Source organism: Parasteatoda tepidariorum, chromosome 6 (assembly GCF_982258835.1).
Source record: "Parasteatoda tepidariorum strain Cologne lab strain chromosome 6, Ptep-v5.0, whole genome shotgun sequence".
Taxonomy (NCBI): Eukaryota; Metazoa; Arthropoda; class Arachnida; order Araneae; family Theridiidae; genus Parasteatoda; species Parasteatoda tepidariorum.
Genome location: NC_141760.1, coordinates 99,845,623 through 99,866,226, shown reverse-complemented (window position 1 = coordinate 99,866,226; position 20,604 = coordinate 99,845,623). Strand labels below are relative to the sequence as shown.

The 20,604-nt window shown below is 31.2% G+C and overlaps 1 protein-coding gene across 1 annotated transcript in view; it reads left to right on the top strand.

Moving 5' to 3' along the window:
- LOC107447492 (RYamide receptor) overlaps window positions 1–20,357 on the top strand; it is an 86,925-nt gene extending 66,568 nt beyond the window's left edge. The window contains exon 3 of the mRNA XM_087166264.1: window positions 14,758–20,357. Coding sequence (XP_087022390.1) covers window positions 14,758–15,210 — 453 coding nt within the window. The 3' untranslated portion in view covers window positions 15,211–20,357. The remainder of the gene's footprint in view (window positions 1–14,757) is intronic.
- Window positions 20,358–20,604: the final 247 nt, after the last annotated feature.

Here is a 20,604-nt window from a genome sequence, read left to right as displayed (position 1 = left end):
TACGTATTTGCTGCAAGTTGTGGTTGTTTTGAAAACACTTTATTATACTTCTTTGAGTTAGCAGCGTCATCTGTTGATGAAAGTTTTTACTAATTTTGAATAAAGAGCTGGTTTCCTAAACAAACCGTAAATTTTTATCTTTTACGTTTTTTTTTTGATTCTGCAAAAGCTCAGTCACTTTTGTGGACATATGGTATATTTAGGTATTGCTTTATTTTATTTAAATATATTTTACAATATTAAAATTATAAATATTCTATATGACACTATATAGAATGATAAACTCATTTTAAAATCAAAATTATTTCATGATCCCACATTAAAGAATAATTCTGTGGTTTATTTATCTGCAAAGCGATATTTTACACAGCATCTTCTTTCAGGCAGAATATATCTAATTTAAATGTTCCATTTTCTAAACGTGTGAAGTTTTAAATTCAATTTAAAACCTAACTTTATACAAAATTTTACGTTAAGTACATAAGATTTCTCACTCTTAAAATTTGCAGAAGAGAATAAATGAACCTTTAAGTATGAAACTTTAAAACTCCCAAACAATCCATGGAACATGCCCATGATCTCCCAAGCCATTTAAGCATATAACCCCTATTTACTATGCGTGAATTTAACACAAATATAATTCATTGAAAAGCGGCTTTTCCTTTGATAGCATTTCGATAGGCTTTTCCAAAAGGATATCCGAACAATTTTCTTTTTTCTCACTTTTCTCTAACCTTTCACGGAGTTTTCGAAAATGGAATCTTTCTTTTTTCTCTCTGAGCTTAAATTTTCTGTTGAAAAGAGTTTCCTGTTCCACATGATTGCGTTTATGATACAGCTTGGCAAATAGAAGAACACTTTTTTTTTATAAATAAGGAATAAAACTTCAATTTGTAGAGGACTATTCTATAAAATTGAATTTCACTGATTTCTATAGAAGAGCTGTTTTCATATCAGTTTTTCAGCCCCAGTAGCTAATAAAATTTTTAGTTAGTTTAGTATTTAATAAAAAAATCCTTTAATATTAACTATAGATAACTAATTTTAAAATCAGTGTTATTCTGTAGCTAATAATGCGACTCATGAATAGAAATGTCTAAGCTAATGTCATTTCACTTACCTGTAGTCTGGCATCCACCAATGATTATTCAGTTACAGATGCATCCCATAGGATGCATATACGTTTCTCTCTCGATAGGAATACGAATAATATAATAGGAATAGTGCAAACAGAAACTGATTGAATGATAGTGGAACAGTAATCTAGTTCAGCCTCTGACTTGAACATCTTTATTCATGATAAATTGGGGGATTTGGGAAACAAATGTGTTTCAGTTAACTATAACCCCAATTAGAATAACTTTACATGTAAACAAGTTTAAAATATCTTAACTAGTAAAACAAATTTTACCAGTTAGAATAACTTAACTGTAACCATAAATAACTAATTTCAAACCAGTGTTATTTTGTAGTTAATATTTAGACGCATGAATACAAGATGAAAACGGACATATTTTTTTTGTTTTGTTAAATAAATTCAATAAGGAAAAATCAAAAATATGTCCAGATTAACTGAAACACTTTACATATTTCTAAAATATTGATGTGTGGGGACTTTTAAATTTTTAATTTGTGAAGATCTTAAAGGTAGAATCCGGTAAAATATGGTCCGATACGGTAAAATTGATTTTCATAATTTTTTAAAAGAATAATCGATATTTTCTAACGTAATGTCTTACAATCAGTCTTTAGAGTTTTATAGCACACATAAGGGAGAGTCGGGTAGCCCCGCCCACTTAAGGAGTATTGCTTATATTTCTGTATAATATTGAGTAATAATCAATATTTTTGTATGCTTCTATTGTTTTATCATCTAATTAAATAATGCAAAGAGAATAAATCAAAAAAAGAATAGTTTAACTTAAAAAAATTGAAATTTAAAAAAAACATGTTTTTCAGCCTTTTTCAAAATGTGTCGGGTAGCCCCGCCCAGTTGCAAAAATTATGTGCTTTGACTGTTTTTTCAGGTGTAAATGAAAATGACCAATGTATTGACAATAGATAAACCTCATTTATCATTTTTATCACAAAATTATTTTATTTATTACATATTTATATACTTTTAGTGAATTCAATCATTTAATAACAACAATATTTGTTGTTAAAAATGCATATCACATTCAAATTTGAAGCAATAAAATAATAATCTTTACAACCGTACATTTATCGACGAAATAAAATTGGGCGGTGATACCCGACATTCATGTGAGCGGGGCTACCCGAAATCCAATTTTTTTGTAAATTTGTAATTACTCGAACAGTTTTTCACATATAAACTTCTTTCTTTGTGCAAATTAAACTTAAGACTACATACTTTAATGCTGCTTGTATAGAAGAAATATTTTTTTTAGTATTAAAATGAAGCTTAATCGAAACATTCAACCCATTTTTCTTAATTTCATGACTGCCGTAATCAACATATTTTCAAAACTATTGTTTACCATGTTACCAGCTGCATAAATACTTGAAACTTTGAAAATAATCTTTTTTTAATATAACAATTAATGTCCGATGGCCCATTGACTTGAAAAAATATTCTATACATATGAAATTGACAGTGGGCAGGGCTACCCGACTCTCCCCTAATTTTAATTTTGTTGCTTTTATACCTTTTAATTACTCAAAATTACAAGGCTACAGAGTTGAACATTAGTAGTCGTAAACCCAAAATTGGGTCGACTGTTCAACGACGGTTATAAAATAAAATATTTCCAAATGCAGGTAAATTTTGGCTAATTTGGTATATGTTGGATCCCAAGTTACACCTCAGACAGAAATAATAAATTTTAGTTATTATGCAAGGAAAAATAATTATTGAAAAGTACTCAACTGTGAAAAAAAAATAGAATGAACATCAGCAGGAAAAGAAAATCCAAGAAAAACTTTTTAGTACTGGGATATCTTTCTCTCCATCATTTTCGGAACTTTTTCTGACACCTTGTTAGCTCATGCTCAGTCTTCTTGATAATATTATATATTGTTCACTTATGGCAGCCTTTTCCAGGCGGATCCTTATTTCTTCATGCGACACACTAAGTCTGAAGAAAGTCAGTTTCAGGTGAATATGATTCCTCGTGTAAACACTTTTATTTCAGCAACTGAGTTTGGAAAAAAACTGCAGAAAAAAACAGATCTTTCATGCCAATTTCATCATATCAAAACTATCGAATATCATCTTAAAGCCAGAACCTCAGAAAAGCATTTGGAAGAAACTTCTTCTTGTCAGATACCTTCATTTTTAAATTTCTTGCAGCTTGTCTTGACACACTCTGAGGCCATCACCTTCAGGGTAATATTATAATGCTCATTATAAAATGCTCATATGTTAGAGCGTCTCCAAAAAGATAAGAGTTGCATCATTTTCTAATCACATCACACATTGAGTCTAAACAAAAACAAATGCATGTGAACAGGTTTTATGGTGTTAAACATTTTTATTTGAACAGCAACTGAGTTCGGAAAAAAAACTTCCAGAACTTTTAAAATTAAGCGCAGGTGAGTTTTGTCCCGAGATTCATAGCAGACTACACAGACTAGTGATACACTAACTTTTGAAACTTCCTCACTGAATAGAATAAGGACTTAACAAATTAGGTGAGTATGGGGGCCATCAAGTAGCACTCATGTAGTGCTACTAAGCACGTTAGCATTAGATTGTGGAATTCAAAGTATCAACCTTATTGCGTACAATGGCATTTCGATCCCAATAATATGTGCTACTTTCCCTAAAGGTTTGTCGCTATATTTTTGCGATACCCTGTATAACTTGTAACTTTTTGTGGACAGACAGTATCAAGTATGCCTACGTTCAGACGTTAATAGTCAAATTATTTTTTATTATATTGGAGAATATCCTTATTCATTCAGAAGAACTGGAATTTTATCCCCGGCAAAGGCTTAAACCCATCCGAGCTTCAGATCGATGAGCACCAACTTAAAGAAGTAAAGGTGGTCGGTGTGCAAATCTAACCACACTGCCACTATCACGCCATTGGTCATTGGTGCATAGCCTTAACCTTAAGGACCCTTTGGCCTACAATACGCTGTTGCTGAAATGCTTTACTTCACTTTTTATTATATTTATTTACCTCTAGGGGCAACTTCGTGGCATGGTTGCTGTGGTGTGGCTAAATCAAAAAGGGGGGTGACTAACATTAAGTCAAATTAAGATTAAATAAAATTTAGATACTAATTATGTAAAGGCCGAAAAAGTATAAATGGTGTACAGAGGAAGTGGGTGCAAACATTAAGGTAAGCGCAACAAAGGAGCATGCTGAAAAAAAGGAAGAGAAAACAACTTATACTGTAAAATTACTCACCTGACTCATAGTTAATGATGCAGAAAATCATAGTTTATTTATAAAATAACATTTAAAAACAGGTAAAAATGCTTGGCAAACATGCCAACACCAGAAATCTCAGCCTAAGCCGCAAAAACTAAACAAAACTACAATTGAGAGAAAAACAACTGCTACTGACTATTTCTTCATTATGAAGATAGGGGAGAAAACTCTCGCCAAAAAATTAAACTTTTGCGAATAACCATTCGGTTGGCTGGAGAAGGATCAGAGGGGCAAATCACAGAGCTGCAAATATTGGCCAACTGGCGAAATTAATTGTTAAGCTCCATGCCAAACATGAAGCGGGGTTGTCTAAAGTGGTGATACACCTGGTAAAGAATTTTGTGGAATGTTCTGGAACATTCTTGGCGCCATCATAAGATCAAAAGGGGCGCTTTGCAATTGATGCAAGCCGAAACGTGGGAAAGAGGACTTGCTGACATTCCTTCTCCATCCAACAATAGGGGTTTGCTGACTGGACATACATCTTGCTGTCAGCAAGTAACAAAAGGAGGAATCTTCTTTTAAAGGAAGAACATACATGCAGAGAAAGATTACTTTCCCAAGGTTACAAAACAAATTGAGGCTTAAAACTTAAATATTACATGAAATATATTGCAAAGAATTATTGAATACTGATAACTAAATAACATTAATTACAAGTGTAAAAAGAAGAAATTAAAAAACATACAATTAAAAGTTTATCACAAATTTAACAGTTACAATTATTTAAGCGTTTAATACATTATTAACAAAATAACAATTAACAAATGATTATTAAATTAGATGAATGATGATGATTACATAAATTAAGATGATTAGATAATTAAATTAGAATTAACAATGATTAGATAATGAAATTAGATAATTAAATTAAAATTAACAATTGATTTTATTTAATATGTAGTATACCATACTACATATATTCCCCCCAGATACAGAAAAAAAGGTGAAGCCTTTTTGTACAAAAACTAAATTCAGGACAGCAGGATCTGAAAATAAACAAATGCCAAAACAATTAATATATCCAATGCAATAATGGGAAGACAAAAATCAGAAGCTGGGAAAAAGGTAAAAATTTGCATCCAACAAAAATTAAAAAAAAAACTTGAATAAATACTTAATTGACAACACACAAATACACTACACTGAAAAAAAAAACTTGGTGAGATGTTAAGTTGTTTTCAATGAATAATGGCAACACAAAGTCTAAAAAAAAAATATATACACAAAAAAGGAAAAAGGTTTACAAAATTCATCTGAAAAGCAAAAGTATTAGTGCTTGAGAATGAAATTCGTGAAAAGTCACAATTTGGGAGGGAGTCCATGTCAAGAAGAACTAATCAAGTAAGACAGATAAAAATATGTACTGCTCCTGTAGCTGTGCACCTTGATCTCAAACAACACATCCAACCATTTAGCTGCTATTAATTTGACGAAATACCACAGTTCAGTGAATCCAGAAGTCAACCATATATGATGCACGGTGAACTATGAAACACCGACATTGAGTTGCCACTAATTTGACGAAAACACAGAGTTCAATGAAACCAGTAGGAGCACGATATGAGACTATGTGAACGAAGAAACATTGTCATTAAATAAGAGGCCAAGATTACCTCAGTATAAGACGGCAGGATCATGCCTCAGGAGCCGATAGTAGACAATACACACATCAGACATCTCCAGATACGGGATATAGACATCAGGGACGAAGACAGTTCGAGGTAGCAGATACACTGACCACTTCCAGATAAGGTCTGGCAAAAGACAACTGGCAGAAGTCCAGATGAGGGATAGCAACATCAGGGATGAAGACAGTACAAGGTAGCAGATACACTGACCACTTTCAGATAAAGTCTGGCAAAAGTCCAGATGAGGGATAGCAACATCAGGGATGAAGACAGTACAAGGTAGCAGATACACTGACCACTTTCAGATAAAGTCTGGCAACGACAACTAGCAAAAGTCCAGATGAGGGGTACAGACATCAGGGATGAAGACAGTTCAAGGTAGCACCAGAAGACAGAGCCGAGCAGTACAGTTTGTGTTGTTGTAGTAAGTTCTGACTCATATGTTCATACAAATATTGAAAACAATTTATATTAGCTCAAACAAAGATATATGCATAAAAACAATACTTATAGACAAGTAAGTATAAACAAAAAATGAGAATAATGTACACTAAAAAATTTAGACTTTGTGTTAGACCAACAAGGTTTAGAACATGTCTCCAAAAAAGGTTGCATGAAAATGCATATAAAAATGACAAATAGAAGATTGGGATAAAAGCATTACTTAAAATTAAATGCAGTATTAAAATTGCATTAAAGGTTATTTGTATAGTACCACATTCCAAAATAAACAAGGAAAACCTAATTGTATTAGGAAAAATCCAAAGTAATAATTAAAGTCACTTAAGTTACAAAATGTTTACATGAATAGTTGAGTAAAAACAAACTAAGAAAATAGGTAAAAAGTATTGCCCTGAGTTGATAAAAAATTTAACAAGAAAGTGATTAATTAATTAATGATTCTGAAACAAACGTTTCGATCACAACATTCCCAAAAAAAATCTTGTCAGGCCTGATAAGATGTCACATGTACGCCAGCGTAGCAGAGACATCCCAAAATTTTATGGGGGTTTGCAAGCAAAACATTAGTAAAAATCACACAAACAGTTATTTGAATTAAACATGTGAACGAAGAAAGTATCTAGTATTTTGTTGAGGTAATTTATTACTGGTAGCACACAGAGATGTTTTTCTATGTGGGGCTAACCTTAGACGGTTTGCATGAATTTTAAACACAGGAGCATTAGGATTAGATAAAAATTGGATACTAAAATTAACATCATTATGTTTTGTAATGATGGTGTATGGACCATTGAATTTGGGATTAAAAGAATCTTTGGATTTCAAATATACAATATCATTTACTTCGAATTTACGAAGTTTAGCTTTCCTTTCAAACTTACTGTTTTGATCAGTCTGATTCTGCCTTAAAGAAGTATAAGCATTACTATAATAATTATTTAGATCATTTAAAACCTGAGAAACATAAGAAGCTTGGTCTAAACTTATAAGTTTATTGTTAGAATTTTGGTATGTGTCAAAGAAAATACTCATTTCACGACCAAAATGAAGCATGTTAGGGCTATATCCTGTGGCAGGATGAATAGCACTATTATAGATTTGTTGGTGAATTAAGAGGGCAGATTGAATAGAAATTCCTTGTTCTCGCAAGGCAATCAATGAGGATTTTAAGGAAGTGTTTATTCTTTCTGAAACTGAGTTCAGTTGAGGGTGCCCTGAAGTGGTATGTATTACCTTAATACCTAGTTCAGAATTTATAGTATGAAACACTTCACAATTAAATTGAGTTCCAAGATCACTTAAAATCATGGTAACTCTACCAAACAATGACATATAATTTAACAAATGTTGGACCATAGTATTAGCAGTTAAGTTCCTTAAATGATATAATACAGTAAACTTACTGAAGTGATCAATAACAGTTAACACATGCCCAGTATCTTTAATAGGTCCAACAATATCAATACTAATAAAATCCCCAGGGCGAGTAGGTATGTACACATTTTTTAAGGGGGCTGGTTTGACAGAATAATGCTTGATGCGAATACATGCATCACAAGATAACACATAGTTTAACGTGTCAGCATAGTAGCCTTTCCAATAAAATCTTTTCGACAATAACTCAAAAGTTTTCTTGACACCTGTATGAGATACATGAGTAATTTCCAAAACCTTAGGTCTGAGAGACTTGGGCACAACTATTAAATCAGCATAATCATTCTTATTATATTCTTTATGAAACATGAGTAGCTTAGTATCAGGGGATATAAAATATTTATCAATAATTTTAGTGTTTAAGTTATTATCATTTAATTTAGTAATGATATCATTAAGTTCTTGATCTTTGGTTTGATTGTCCTTAAATGTTTCATTAGATATTTCAAATTTAGGGTCAGTTTGAGTAACACACACTAACTCATTATTTTTAGGATCAGAAAAAGGTACAATTAGGGATTCAGTATTATCAAAATCATTAAAATTACAGTCTTCTCTTAAATCAGGATTTTGGCATCGACTAAAATAGTCAGCTAGAACATTACAAGAACCGGGTACATATTTAAAATCAAAAGTGTACTCACTTAATAAAAGAAGCCAACGCGTTATAATGTCAGCAGGTGAAGTAGATTTTTTGTAGTATTTAAGGGGTTTCGAATCAGATAGAACTGTGAATGATTTGTTGTATAAATAGTACTTGAATGCTGTTATACCCTTAACAATGGCGAGCAACTCCAACTTTATAGCAGGATAATTTTTCTCACCCTTATTTAATGATTTGCTAAAATAACCTACTGGATGAAAACCATCCTCATATTCTTGTAATAACACAGCAGAAACTGCCATTTTACTTGCATCAGTGTTTAAAAAGAATTTCTTAGAAAAGTCAGGTAATTTGACAAACGGCTTGTTAAAAAAAATATCCTGTAAGGATTTAAATGCATCTTGATGCTGTTGGGTCCATTTAAATGAAATATTCTTCTTCGTAAGATCAGTTAAAACACCAGTTAATTCTGCAAAGTTGGGCATCAATGAGCGATAAAATCCGCATAAACCTAGAAATCGTTTAACTTGTTTTACTGTTTTTGGAGCAGCAAAATTAGTGATTTTAGCAATATTAAATTCAACAGGTGAAATTATGTTTTTGGCAATACGAAAACCTAAATAATCTATTTCTTGTTCAAAAAATCTACATTTAGAGGGAGTAAGAGTTACATTATATTTACTTAAAATGTTTAACACAGCTTTAACTTTACCCATCATGTCATCCAGAGCCGGATTAACCTATAGGCACACTAGGCACGTGCCTAGGGCCTACGAAATTCAGGGGCCTACGAAAAACTTGGGAGAAAAAAATTTGGTGACAAAAATAATTTAGCTTTAAAAACAACAAGTGTATTTTGCACAAAATTATAAAGATACAAGTAAAAATATAATATTTTTCGGTAATAAATTATTTTGCAGAATCTTATGATCTAATATATTACTTTTTCGCGATTTTGGATTCAACGAAATCTTGTATTAGCTGTCGAATTCCAAGACTACGGAAAATGTCGTATTCAATAGACATAAGTGCGAGTGATGCTAAACGATCATAGTTGAACGCAAATAATTTTTTATCAATTTTAATCTGGAGAAAGATCTTTCTCCTTCTGCATTTGATCCAAGAATCGACAAATATATTCTTAATGCAATGTGAACGTTAGGAAAAGTATTCACAAGTTTATCTTTAGCATTGTTATCGATCGAACTAATCATAATGGTATTATCGAAATCTACTGCAATATCGGCAGTATGTCGGTATTGCAGATAAAGTTCGATAAAACAAATTTGTAAATTAAAATCCATATTAATAAAAATGTAAAAAAGAAAATATGCAAGAAAATTTTAACATATATTTTGAAAAGAGGGGAGGAGTGGGGGAAGGAGGGGAGGGTCCAAAAACGGCTATGCCTAGGGCCCACGAAAGGTATAATCCGGCTCTGTGCCTAGGGCCTACGAAAGGTATAATCCGGCTCTGATGTCATCAAATTCATTGGCACAGATGATAAAATCATCTTGGTAGGCATAAATATGCTCAATACCATGTGCTTTTAACTCATCAATAATTTTGTCAACGAAAGCTTGAAAGGTACTGGCACTAGTTTTGAGACCAAAAGGTAGTCGTTTGTTAGAATATGTACCAAAAGGTGTAGTAAATGTTAACACCTCCTGAAGTTCATCAGGTACCATTATTTGATTATAAGCACTTTTAAAATCTACTTTTGAATAATATTGAAATTGAGAAATATTGTTAATTAGAGTCGAAATCTTGGGAAGAGGGTACGTTGAATTTTCTATTATGGAATTAAGTAACCTAAAGTCTAAAGCAAGTCTATATTTGTTTTGATTAGAGGAGTCAGTATCTTTTTTCTTTACTAAAACCATGGGCGAAGCCCAGCTAGAAACATTTCTTTCAATAATATTAGCATTCATTAACTCAGTGAGTTCATTTTTTACAATATCCTGTAAAGCTTGTGGTATATCATAAGGTAAGGTTTTAATAGGGTTATTGGATTTTAACTTAATACTAGGTTCAACTAAATCGGTACAGCCAAGTGTGGCAACAGATTTTGAAAAACAAGCATAATTATTTAATAATATATCAGCAATAACATGTTTTTGAGATTCATTTAAATTATCAAGGTAAAAATCATTAATAGACAACTCTAATTTTCGTCTTTCAAGCATTTCAGGTGAAGCTTGAATCAAATTTACATACTCATTATTGACATTTTGGTTATCAAGATTATTTTTAACATCAAAATCACTAGAAATTGATCCAATTTTGCAAGACTTATTTAAATGAATTGGTGATGCACTTTTGTTATATATTAATACATGAAATGAACTTTGGGTTAAATTATGAACACTTGGATGCATCAATAAATCATTATGATTAATAAGGGGAGTAAACAAAATGTCATTATTTAAAAATTTGTCATTATCAGTAGAGACATTGATGAAAACACTTTCATTAGGATCAATAACAACCTTATTAGTTAAATGAACATGTGATATTATATTTTGAACATTTTTCTGTTCAGACAAAGGTAAAGCAAAAGGTAATTTAAAAGAGTCAAAAATCAATTCATTATTCTTAGAATCTATAATTATGTTATATTTGGATATTATATCATATCCAATGATACCTTGAAAATGAGAAGTATTAAATTTAGATACAAAAAAATGATGCTTAAACTGACTATTACTGATTTTAAAAGAAATTTGAGCACACGATAAAAAATTAAGTTCAGAGTTTAATGTAGAAATTTTTACGTTTCTAGATAAATATTTAACTTTAGTTACTAATTTAATTTGGTCAAAAATATCTTTAGGCATTAATGAAATAGAAGCACCAGAATCAATTTAAAATGTGAACTTTTTATCACCAAACATTATATCAATAAGTGGTAAATTACATTTGTTTTCACTAAAAAAATTAATTCTTCTATTTCATTAATGCCTAATTTTTTTAGGCATTAATGAAATAGAAGCACCAGAATCAATTAAAAATGTGAACTTTTTATCACCAAACATTATATCAATAAGTGGTAAATTACATTTGTTTTCACTAAAAAAATTAATTCTTCTATTTCATTAATGCCTAATTTTTTTAGGCATTAATGAAATAGAAGCACCAGAATCAATTAAAAATGTGAACTTTTTATCACCAAACATTATATTAATAAGTGGTAAATTACATTTGTTTTCACTAAAAAAATTAAACAAGGTTGTCTCATTAGACATTGGATTTAAGAATTCAGATATTTTTGTTTTACCATCACCCATAGTGTGATTTAAATACTCAGAAGGTTGATCAGACTGATCAGAAACAGGGGTTCGTTTAGTTTGAAAAGGGACCACAGTTTGCCTACAATGTGGTCCCGACACTAGTTTAAATTGGGACGACCTTGATTTTGTGGTCTTCGGTTATTACTTGAACCACTACTTCTGTTAGGATTTTGCCCAGAACCCTGCAAGTTCAAGTATTGGTAACATCGAGCCATAATATGACCATTTCTCCCACAAAAATGACATACAACTCGTTGTCTAGCATTGTTATTTTGGGTTCTCACATTAGATGTTGTGAATTGAGGACAATTTTTTAGACAATGGTCAGGAGATTTGCATAGAGGACATAAATTTACTGCCTCTTGAACAATAGTAGTCAATTGCTTAATTTGATCTTTAAGCATTTCGATTTCAGAGCATTGGTCCATATTTTGGGTTTTATTTAGAACATTAACTGCAGCATTAGTATGTGGTGCAGAGCAGGAAGATATTATTTCTGCCTTATTTACAATTGCCATGAAATCTGAAGGATCCTCAAAGGCTAGTTGAGTCTTTATGCTAGGAGATATAGCATTTAAGAATTGAATTGACTTAATTTTGTTTAATGCAGCTGCATCATTAATAAAAGCATATGCCTGATGGGCTGCTGACTCAAGTCTATGGGCAAAATTTCTTATCGTTTCATTATGAAACATGTTTAGATCATTAAATTCAGCAATAGCTGAGGCTTCATTTTTTGTTGCACAAAAAAAATTTTGAAGGATTTTTACTGCTTCCTCAAAAGAATTGAGGCTTAGGCAACTAGGAGAAGTTGCAAAAAAGGTAAGTGCAGAACCCTTTAATTTGGACTTAAGGAAAATAAGGGCTGCCTGATTATTCCATTTGTTAAGTGCCTTAAGTTCCCTTACTTGGGACAAAAACCAGTTTAAAGTACTGGGATCCCCATAAAATGGGTCAATATTAAAGTGATATTCTCTTGAAGTTGGAATAACCTCACTCTGAGGGTCTGCTTGCCTAGTCCTTGGCATAATTAAAATATTCAAATACCAAAAATTAAAAAAATGCTTAGATAAAAAAAATTTCAATTATCTACCCCTAAAATAAATTTATGAAAAACATGAAATAAAAAATAAAAAAACACCATCATAAAAGTGCACACTTAAAACATAAAAAAATGGAGACATATTCTAAACTATTCAAGAATTTCCTTTTCACCAATGATGCATCTCAAATAAAAACATTTAAAATAAATATAAAATAAACATAAGTACAATGATCGAATGAAAAGAGGTGCATCATTGAGTTTTCAGCATGTCAACTGTTGCAAACGCGGCACCAAATATTATGTGGTGTGGCTAAATCAAAAAGGGGGGTGACTAACATTAAGTCAAATTAAGATTAAATAAAATTTAGATACTAATTATGTAAAGGCCGAAAAAGTATAAATGGTGTACAGAGGAAGTGGGTGCAAACATTAAGGTAAGCGCAACAAAGGAGCATGCTGAAAAAAAGGAAGAGAAAACAACTTATACTGTAAAATTACTCACCTGACTCATAGTTAATGATGCAGAAAATCATAGTTTATTTATAAAATAACATTTAAAAACAGGTAAAAATGCTTGGCAAACATGCCAACACCAGAAATCTCAGCCTAAGCCGCAAAAACTAAACAAAACTACAATTGAGAGAAAAACAACTGCTACTGACTATTTCTTCATTATGAAGATAGGGGAGAAAACTCTCGCCAAAAAATTAAACTTTTGCGAATAACCATTCGGTTGGCTGGAGAAGGATCAGAGGGGCAAATCACAGAGCTGCAAATATTGGCCAACTGGCGAAATTAATTGTTAAGCTCCATGCCAAACATGAAGCGGGGTTGTCTAAAGTGGTGATACACCTGGTAAAGAATTTTGTGAAATGTTCTGGAACATTCTTGGCGCCATCATAAGATCAAAAGGGGCGCTTTGCAATTGATGCAAGCCGAAACGTGGGAAAGAGGACTTGCTGACATTCCTTCTCCATCCAACAATAGGGGTTTGCTGACTGGACATACATCTTGCTGTCAGCAAGTAACAAAAGGAGGAATCTTCTTTTAAAGGAAGAACATACATGCAGAGAAAGATTACTTTCCCAAGGTTACAAAACAAATTGAGGCTTAAAACTTAAATATTACATGAAATATATTGCAAAGAATTATTGAATACTGATAACTAAATAACATTAATTACAAGTGTAAAAAGAAGAAATTAAAAAACATACAATTAAAAGTTTATCACAAATTTAACAGTTACAATTATTTAAGCGTTTAATACATTATTAACAAAATAACAATTAACAAATGATTATTAAATTAGATGAATGATGATGATTACATAAATTAAGATGATTAGATAATTAAATTAGAATTAACAATGATTAGATAATGAAATTAGATAATTAAATTAAAATTAACAATTGATTTTATTTAATATGTAGTATACCATACTACAGTTGCTAAAAGCAGTTATTTCTTTTTCTTGATTGCAACTACATTGACTAGCCATTTTCCTTGTTGAACTGTGGATAGCGAACGAAATCTACCATTGTTTTTAATTTATGATTAAGAACTGAATGTTGTATAATTAATCCTGCTATTAATTAACTTTCGTGTTTTTGTCAAATAAATATAAACTTTAAATTTTCTGAAACGAATCTTCCTTATATGTGTAACGTCACAAATTACGTTTGTAAGTTTCTTGGTCTTTTGATACTATGTTTTTTTAAAAGTTAAAATATTTACTAAACTGATAAGCTACATTGTTTTTATAATTTTATATGTTTCCTTTTATGCCTTATAATCTCACAATTAGGTTCTAAAATAATCTGTATGTTGAAACTTTATATTTACCTTCAAAAGAAACTAATAATGCTAAATTGTAATTTTTATTCTCCAGATGGTGAAAATGATGATAACAGTCGTCACCGTTTTCAGTTTGTGCTGGCTGCCTCTAAACGTTCTCATTGTTATTGGCGATTTAGATGACAGCATATGGGAATACGATAACATCATTTACATATGGTTTTTGTGTCACTGGCTTGCCATGAGTCATGCATCTTATAATCCATTCATTTATTGCTGGATGAATTCAATGTTCAGAGACGGTTTCTTCCAAATTTGCCACAGATTTTCTTTAGAGAATTTCAAGAGAAAAAACAGTGATGAGAGTAACTTGCATCGTGGCAACACCTACTCTACATATCCGAGTATGAGAAATTTGAGTATGGCTGTGGCTTCTCCCCGTGTGCTTAGTAAAAATGAAAAATTGACTCCTTCCACGAGATTAATGATTAAACAAGCCTATCGGTATGCATCTGAAGATGAAATGGTAACTGATACTGAAGTCTGATACTGGATACTGAACTGATACCTTTACATCGTGACAACACCTACTCTACTTATCTGAGTATGGCTGTGGCTTCTACCCATGTGCTTTGTAAAAATTAAAAATTGACTCCTTCCACGAGATTAATGATTAAACAAGCCAATCGGTATGCATCTGAAGATGAAATGGTAACTGATACTGAAGTTTGATACTGAAGTCTGATACTGGATTCTGAACTGATACCTATACATCGTGACAACACCTACTCTACTTATCTGAGTATGGCTGTGGCTTCTACCCGTGTGCTTTGTAAAAATGAAAAATTGACTCCTTCCACCAGATTAATGATTAAACAAGCCTATCGGTATGCATCTGAAGATGAAATGGTACCTGATACTGAAGTCTGATTCCTGATACTGAACTGATACCTTTGCATCGTGACAACACCTACTTTAATTATTCGAGTATGAAAAGTTTGAGTATGGCTGTGGCTTCTCCCCGTGTGCTTTGTAAAAAGGAAAAATTGATTACAATAATAATGATTAAACAAGCAAATCCACAAAACTAATGATTAAACAAGCATATCGGTATGCATCTGAAGATGAAATGTACCTTGACAACATCTACTCGACTTATCCGAGTATGATAAATTTGAGTGTGATTGTGGTTTCTCCCAGTGTGCTTCGTAAAAAGGAAAAATTGATTATAATGATAATGATTATTGATTAAAAAAGCAAATCCACAAAATTACTGGTTAAACAAGCCAATTGTTATGCACCTGAAGACAAAATGGTAACTGATACTGAAGTCTAATACCTGATACTGAACTGATACATTTGCATCTTGACAACACCAACTTTACTAATCCGAGTATAAGAAATTTGAGTATGTTTGTGGCTTCTTCCCGTGTGCTTTGTAAAAATGAAAAGTTAACTCCTTCGAGCTAACTAAGCCTATCGGCATGCATCTCAAGATGAAATAGTAACTGATACTGAAGTGATACTAAAGTGGCAAACAATAAAAATCCAAATATTATGTTTTTTTTTCTGTCCGAGAAACAATTTTGAGTTAACTAGCTTACCCAACTCTGTGATCCGATCCACTGTGTTTTCTTAGTATAATCAGAAAATTTACCCCTTTAACAATTTTACACTTAAACAAGCTTTTCTCTATGTGTCTAACTGTAACTGATACTCAAATATGAGGTCAAATATTTAAAGGTGAACAAAATATATTGTATCAATAATAAAGATATAATCATGAAGTTATTTGCAGGTTAAAGTATTTGTTGATGCCGTCAATGTGCTTGTTTTGGAAAAATGAAAAACTTTGTCTTTTTGCGAAATAGTATAACTAATCTATTAATGATTTATGAGGAAATGATAATTGAAATATGAAGTCAAACACCATTGAAGAGTGATGCAATAAGTGTGTGTATCTACAATAAAGGTGTCATGCCCGTTAAAAATAACAGTAACCAAGTATAAAACATTCGTACATTACTGATGCCTTTTAGCTTTGAAACATTTAATCTTTTATCAAAGAACTGAACTGTTAATTAAATTTGTTGTTAATTTAGAAAATAGAGGAGTGGGTTATCCAAGACTTTGAAAGAGTTGGCAAAATAGTATGAAGACACAGAATGAATTATGAAATTTCCAGTCTGTCTGTAAAACTCACCAGATACGTTTTGTTCTTGATATAGTTTTGAAGTTTCTAAGGAAATACTAACCAAATTGATCTGTATTTTTAAATATTTAATTCATTAATTAATTTCATTAATTGATTTTATTAATTAATTTTATTTGTTAATTTCATTTATTAATTTTATTAATTAGTTTCATTAATTAATTTTAATTTATTAATTTTAAAATTTAATTTTCATACTTTGCATTAATGATTTCGTCATGTGGTTTAAACGACCAGTTAAAAATTTATAAGGAAAATTATTCCTGAATCTCCTATAAAAAAGTCTGTCTGTTAAAAAGGCAATCAATTTTAATGATTTTCTTGCTAAGTAGAATGTATATACATTTGGTTTCAAAAACCTAAAATATATGATCACAAAATCAAAGAATATCAGTAAATATCGATTCCTATTATCGATGAAAGTAGTGTTTATAAATTAAAAATTGATTGTTACGTTTTATGATATAAGTGCTAACAAATATTTTTGTACACTCATACCGTAAAAAATCTTCAAATCTCCACATAACTTAATTTCAGACAATTGTAATTGCTTACGTTAATATTCCAAATTTGTCTGTAACTAATACCTTAAGTTACAGAATAATCCGTGATGTATTTCTTCAGAAAGGGAAGGACACTCTCCTGTCCAAAAATGAAAATGTCTAGTGACATTAGTCATAGTGAAAATGTATTATTGAAAATTAGCCGACAGAAAGTCTGGAATTAAAGAAAATATATTAATCTTTTCTCTCGTGGAAATACAGCAGGATCTGTTGTCGAAATTTAACTAATACTATGTGAGCAGTAGTCGTTATAACATATCATATTTAATGAGTAATAACATGCATTGTAAAAATTAAAGTGATGTCATGATGCTTAAACTATAAAAAATGTATAAGAAATTTATACAAATAGAGATATTTGCTTTACTGAAGAATTGGAGGAAAATGAGATAGCATAGTACAGTACTGATGCTAATTCATTTAAAATTCTGATAAAATCTAGAATTTTTCAAAAACAAAAAAATACATTCATGTTTAATTTGATCAAAAATGTAACAAATATAACGAATCGATGTATCTTTATTTAATATAAAATTATATATTAAAAAAAAAGAATAAATAAACGCATATTAAGCCTGGGCTCTAAGTATTCTTAGCTAGTAGTTTGAATATCTTGAAATCTGAATGATATGTTTGCATGATTAATTCTGATTATTTCTTACTTTTACATCGGGAAGCTAATCTTGGAATTGAACTTATTTATATACGAGTACAACTTAAGTAAAAATTGATAAATTAAAATATATAGTTTTAAAAATATTCCTCTTCCACAGTTTCTCAGCTTATTTATCACTTAAACACTTTCTTTCTGTAAATACAATCTAATCATCACAAAAGTTTGACTTAAAAATGTTACTGTGAATGATCGCTATTGGTGGTTGTTGACTTCCACCAGCGAATTTTGACACATAGTCGCTTTGGTAAATGTTCGAAACAAACACCGAAGAGCCATTACATTATGACCACCCTGCTAATAACATGTAGGACCACCTTTAGTCCTCAAAACTGCTAGCACCTCCCTTGGCATTGATTCCACAAGGTGCTGATAGGTAGTCTGAGGTATCTGGTACCAAGAGCTTACCAACTGATCCTGAAATTCCCTCACATTGCGAGGGGGTAGCTTGGCAGAACGAATCTGGTTTTCCAAGAAGGACCACAAATGTTCTACTGGATTAAGGTCAAGTGAATTTGGGGTCCAAGACGTGACTTGAAAGTCACTGGAATGTTCCTCTATTCAATCCGTGACAGTTCGACCCTTATGGCATGGTACATTATCCTGTTGGTAAACACCATCCCACACAGGAAAAACTGTTGCCATGAATGGGTGAACCTGGTCTGCAACTATGTTCAAGTAGCTTACAGGCGTCAGGGATTGTTCTAGGAGGATTATGGGTCATAATGGGCTCCATGAAAACACTGTTCCTGGGCGAGAAACCATGAAAACCTGGGCGAGCCCATTGTTATAGATGGGGGTGGTCATAATGTAATGACTCTTCGGTGTATATTAGGTCTAGTTAAGTTCCACTGTCTGGTATACATTTGCACGGTATGCCCTACACTGCATCAATGTTTATTCAAGGTTTAGTGCCACTGACTGTTACCTGACATGCCCTACATCAATGTTTCTTAAAGTCAACTGCCTCCACCCAGTATGAATTTAACCGTACTCTGAACACAGATGCTTTTCCTAATCTATCTTCCGCAGATGTTAAAATATCGAATAAATATAATAAGGTCAATGGATAAATTAATATCAAATCAGCTGTACCAATTATTACTGACATTCACTATAGCGACTATGTGATTGTTGACATCCACCGATGAAAGTCGACATTCTCTTGATTTTGGTCATTCAACAAAAGCACGTTTAACTCATACATACAAAAATGTGAAGTAAAGTCCTAAACAGGAAGATTTATATCTAAGACGAGATTTATATCTAAGTAGGAAAAAAATGTTTATCAAATAAAAATAAGCACAGAATTATAGTTGTATGCTGTCAATAAAAGCAGGAAAGATAAAAACAATCTGACCCATCGTTGTAATTTTTCTTACAGAAGCTAGAAAGTATTCCTAAACAGTAAGGGTTCTCCACCCCGGTCATGAAATTAATTTACTTATTTCAATAATCTTTTTCAGTTGCGTGTTGGTTGAAAAAAAGCGTAAAAGTTTTATTTCACTGCGTTTTAGATTTTGTATCAAGGAAACACACTCCAGTGTTCAGGGAAAGGTTTTCCTGAAAAAAATCTATGGCTAAGTAACACTTCGTATTGCTGGATAAAAATTTAAAACTGATTGTTTTTTGAAATATGTGTTGAATATGAATGTAGGTCATATCGCAATTGAATGTAGGCCACATTAATAATTTTCTTGAATGTATTTGATGAATTATTTTATCAGGATTAAAGTAAATTCATTAAATTGTCTTATGCGTAATTTAAATTGTCTTACATGCTTAATATTGATTTTGTATGTAAATAAGAATTTTAAACCCCATTTATCAGCATTTTTTCTTTTATAACTAAATTTATAACTGGAAAAATCATTATTTTTATAAAAAACTGTTGTGTGTTGGTTGAAAAAAAGCGTAAAAGTTTTATTTCACTGGGTTTTAGATGTTTAGTCAAGGGAACACACTCCAGTGTTCAGGGATATGTTTTCCTCAAAAAAATCCATGGCTAAGTAACATTTCGTATTGCTGAATAAAAATTCAAATTTTTGAAATTTGTGTTGAATATGAATGTAGGACATATCGCAATTGAATGTAGGCCACATTAATAATTTTCTTGAATGTATTTGATGAATTATTTTATCAGGATGAAAGCAAATTCATTAAATTGACTTACAGGTAATTTAAATTGTATTACATGTTTAATATTGATTTTGTATTTTGTTTGTAAATAAAAATTTTAAACCTCATTTATGAGTATTTTTTCTTTTATAACTAAATTTAAAACTGGAATTTTTATTTTATTTATAAAAACTGTTTGTGATGAAATTTTATTATCGTATCAGTATTTAGGTTGATTGCTCTAAACGCGATAGTATAAATGATTTTTAATAAAGTATATAATAAATTGTATATTAAATTATAGGATAAAATCGATCGAAAAAATTATGTACGAATATATTTTTTATCTTAAAATAATATTTTAATGCGTTTTTT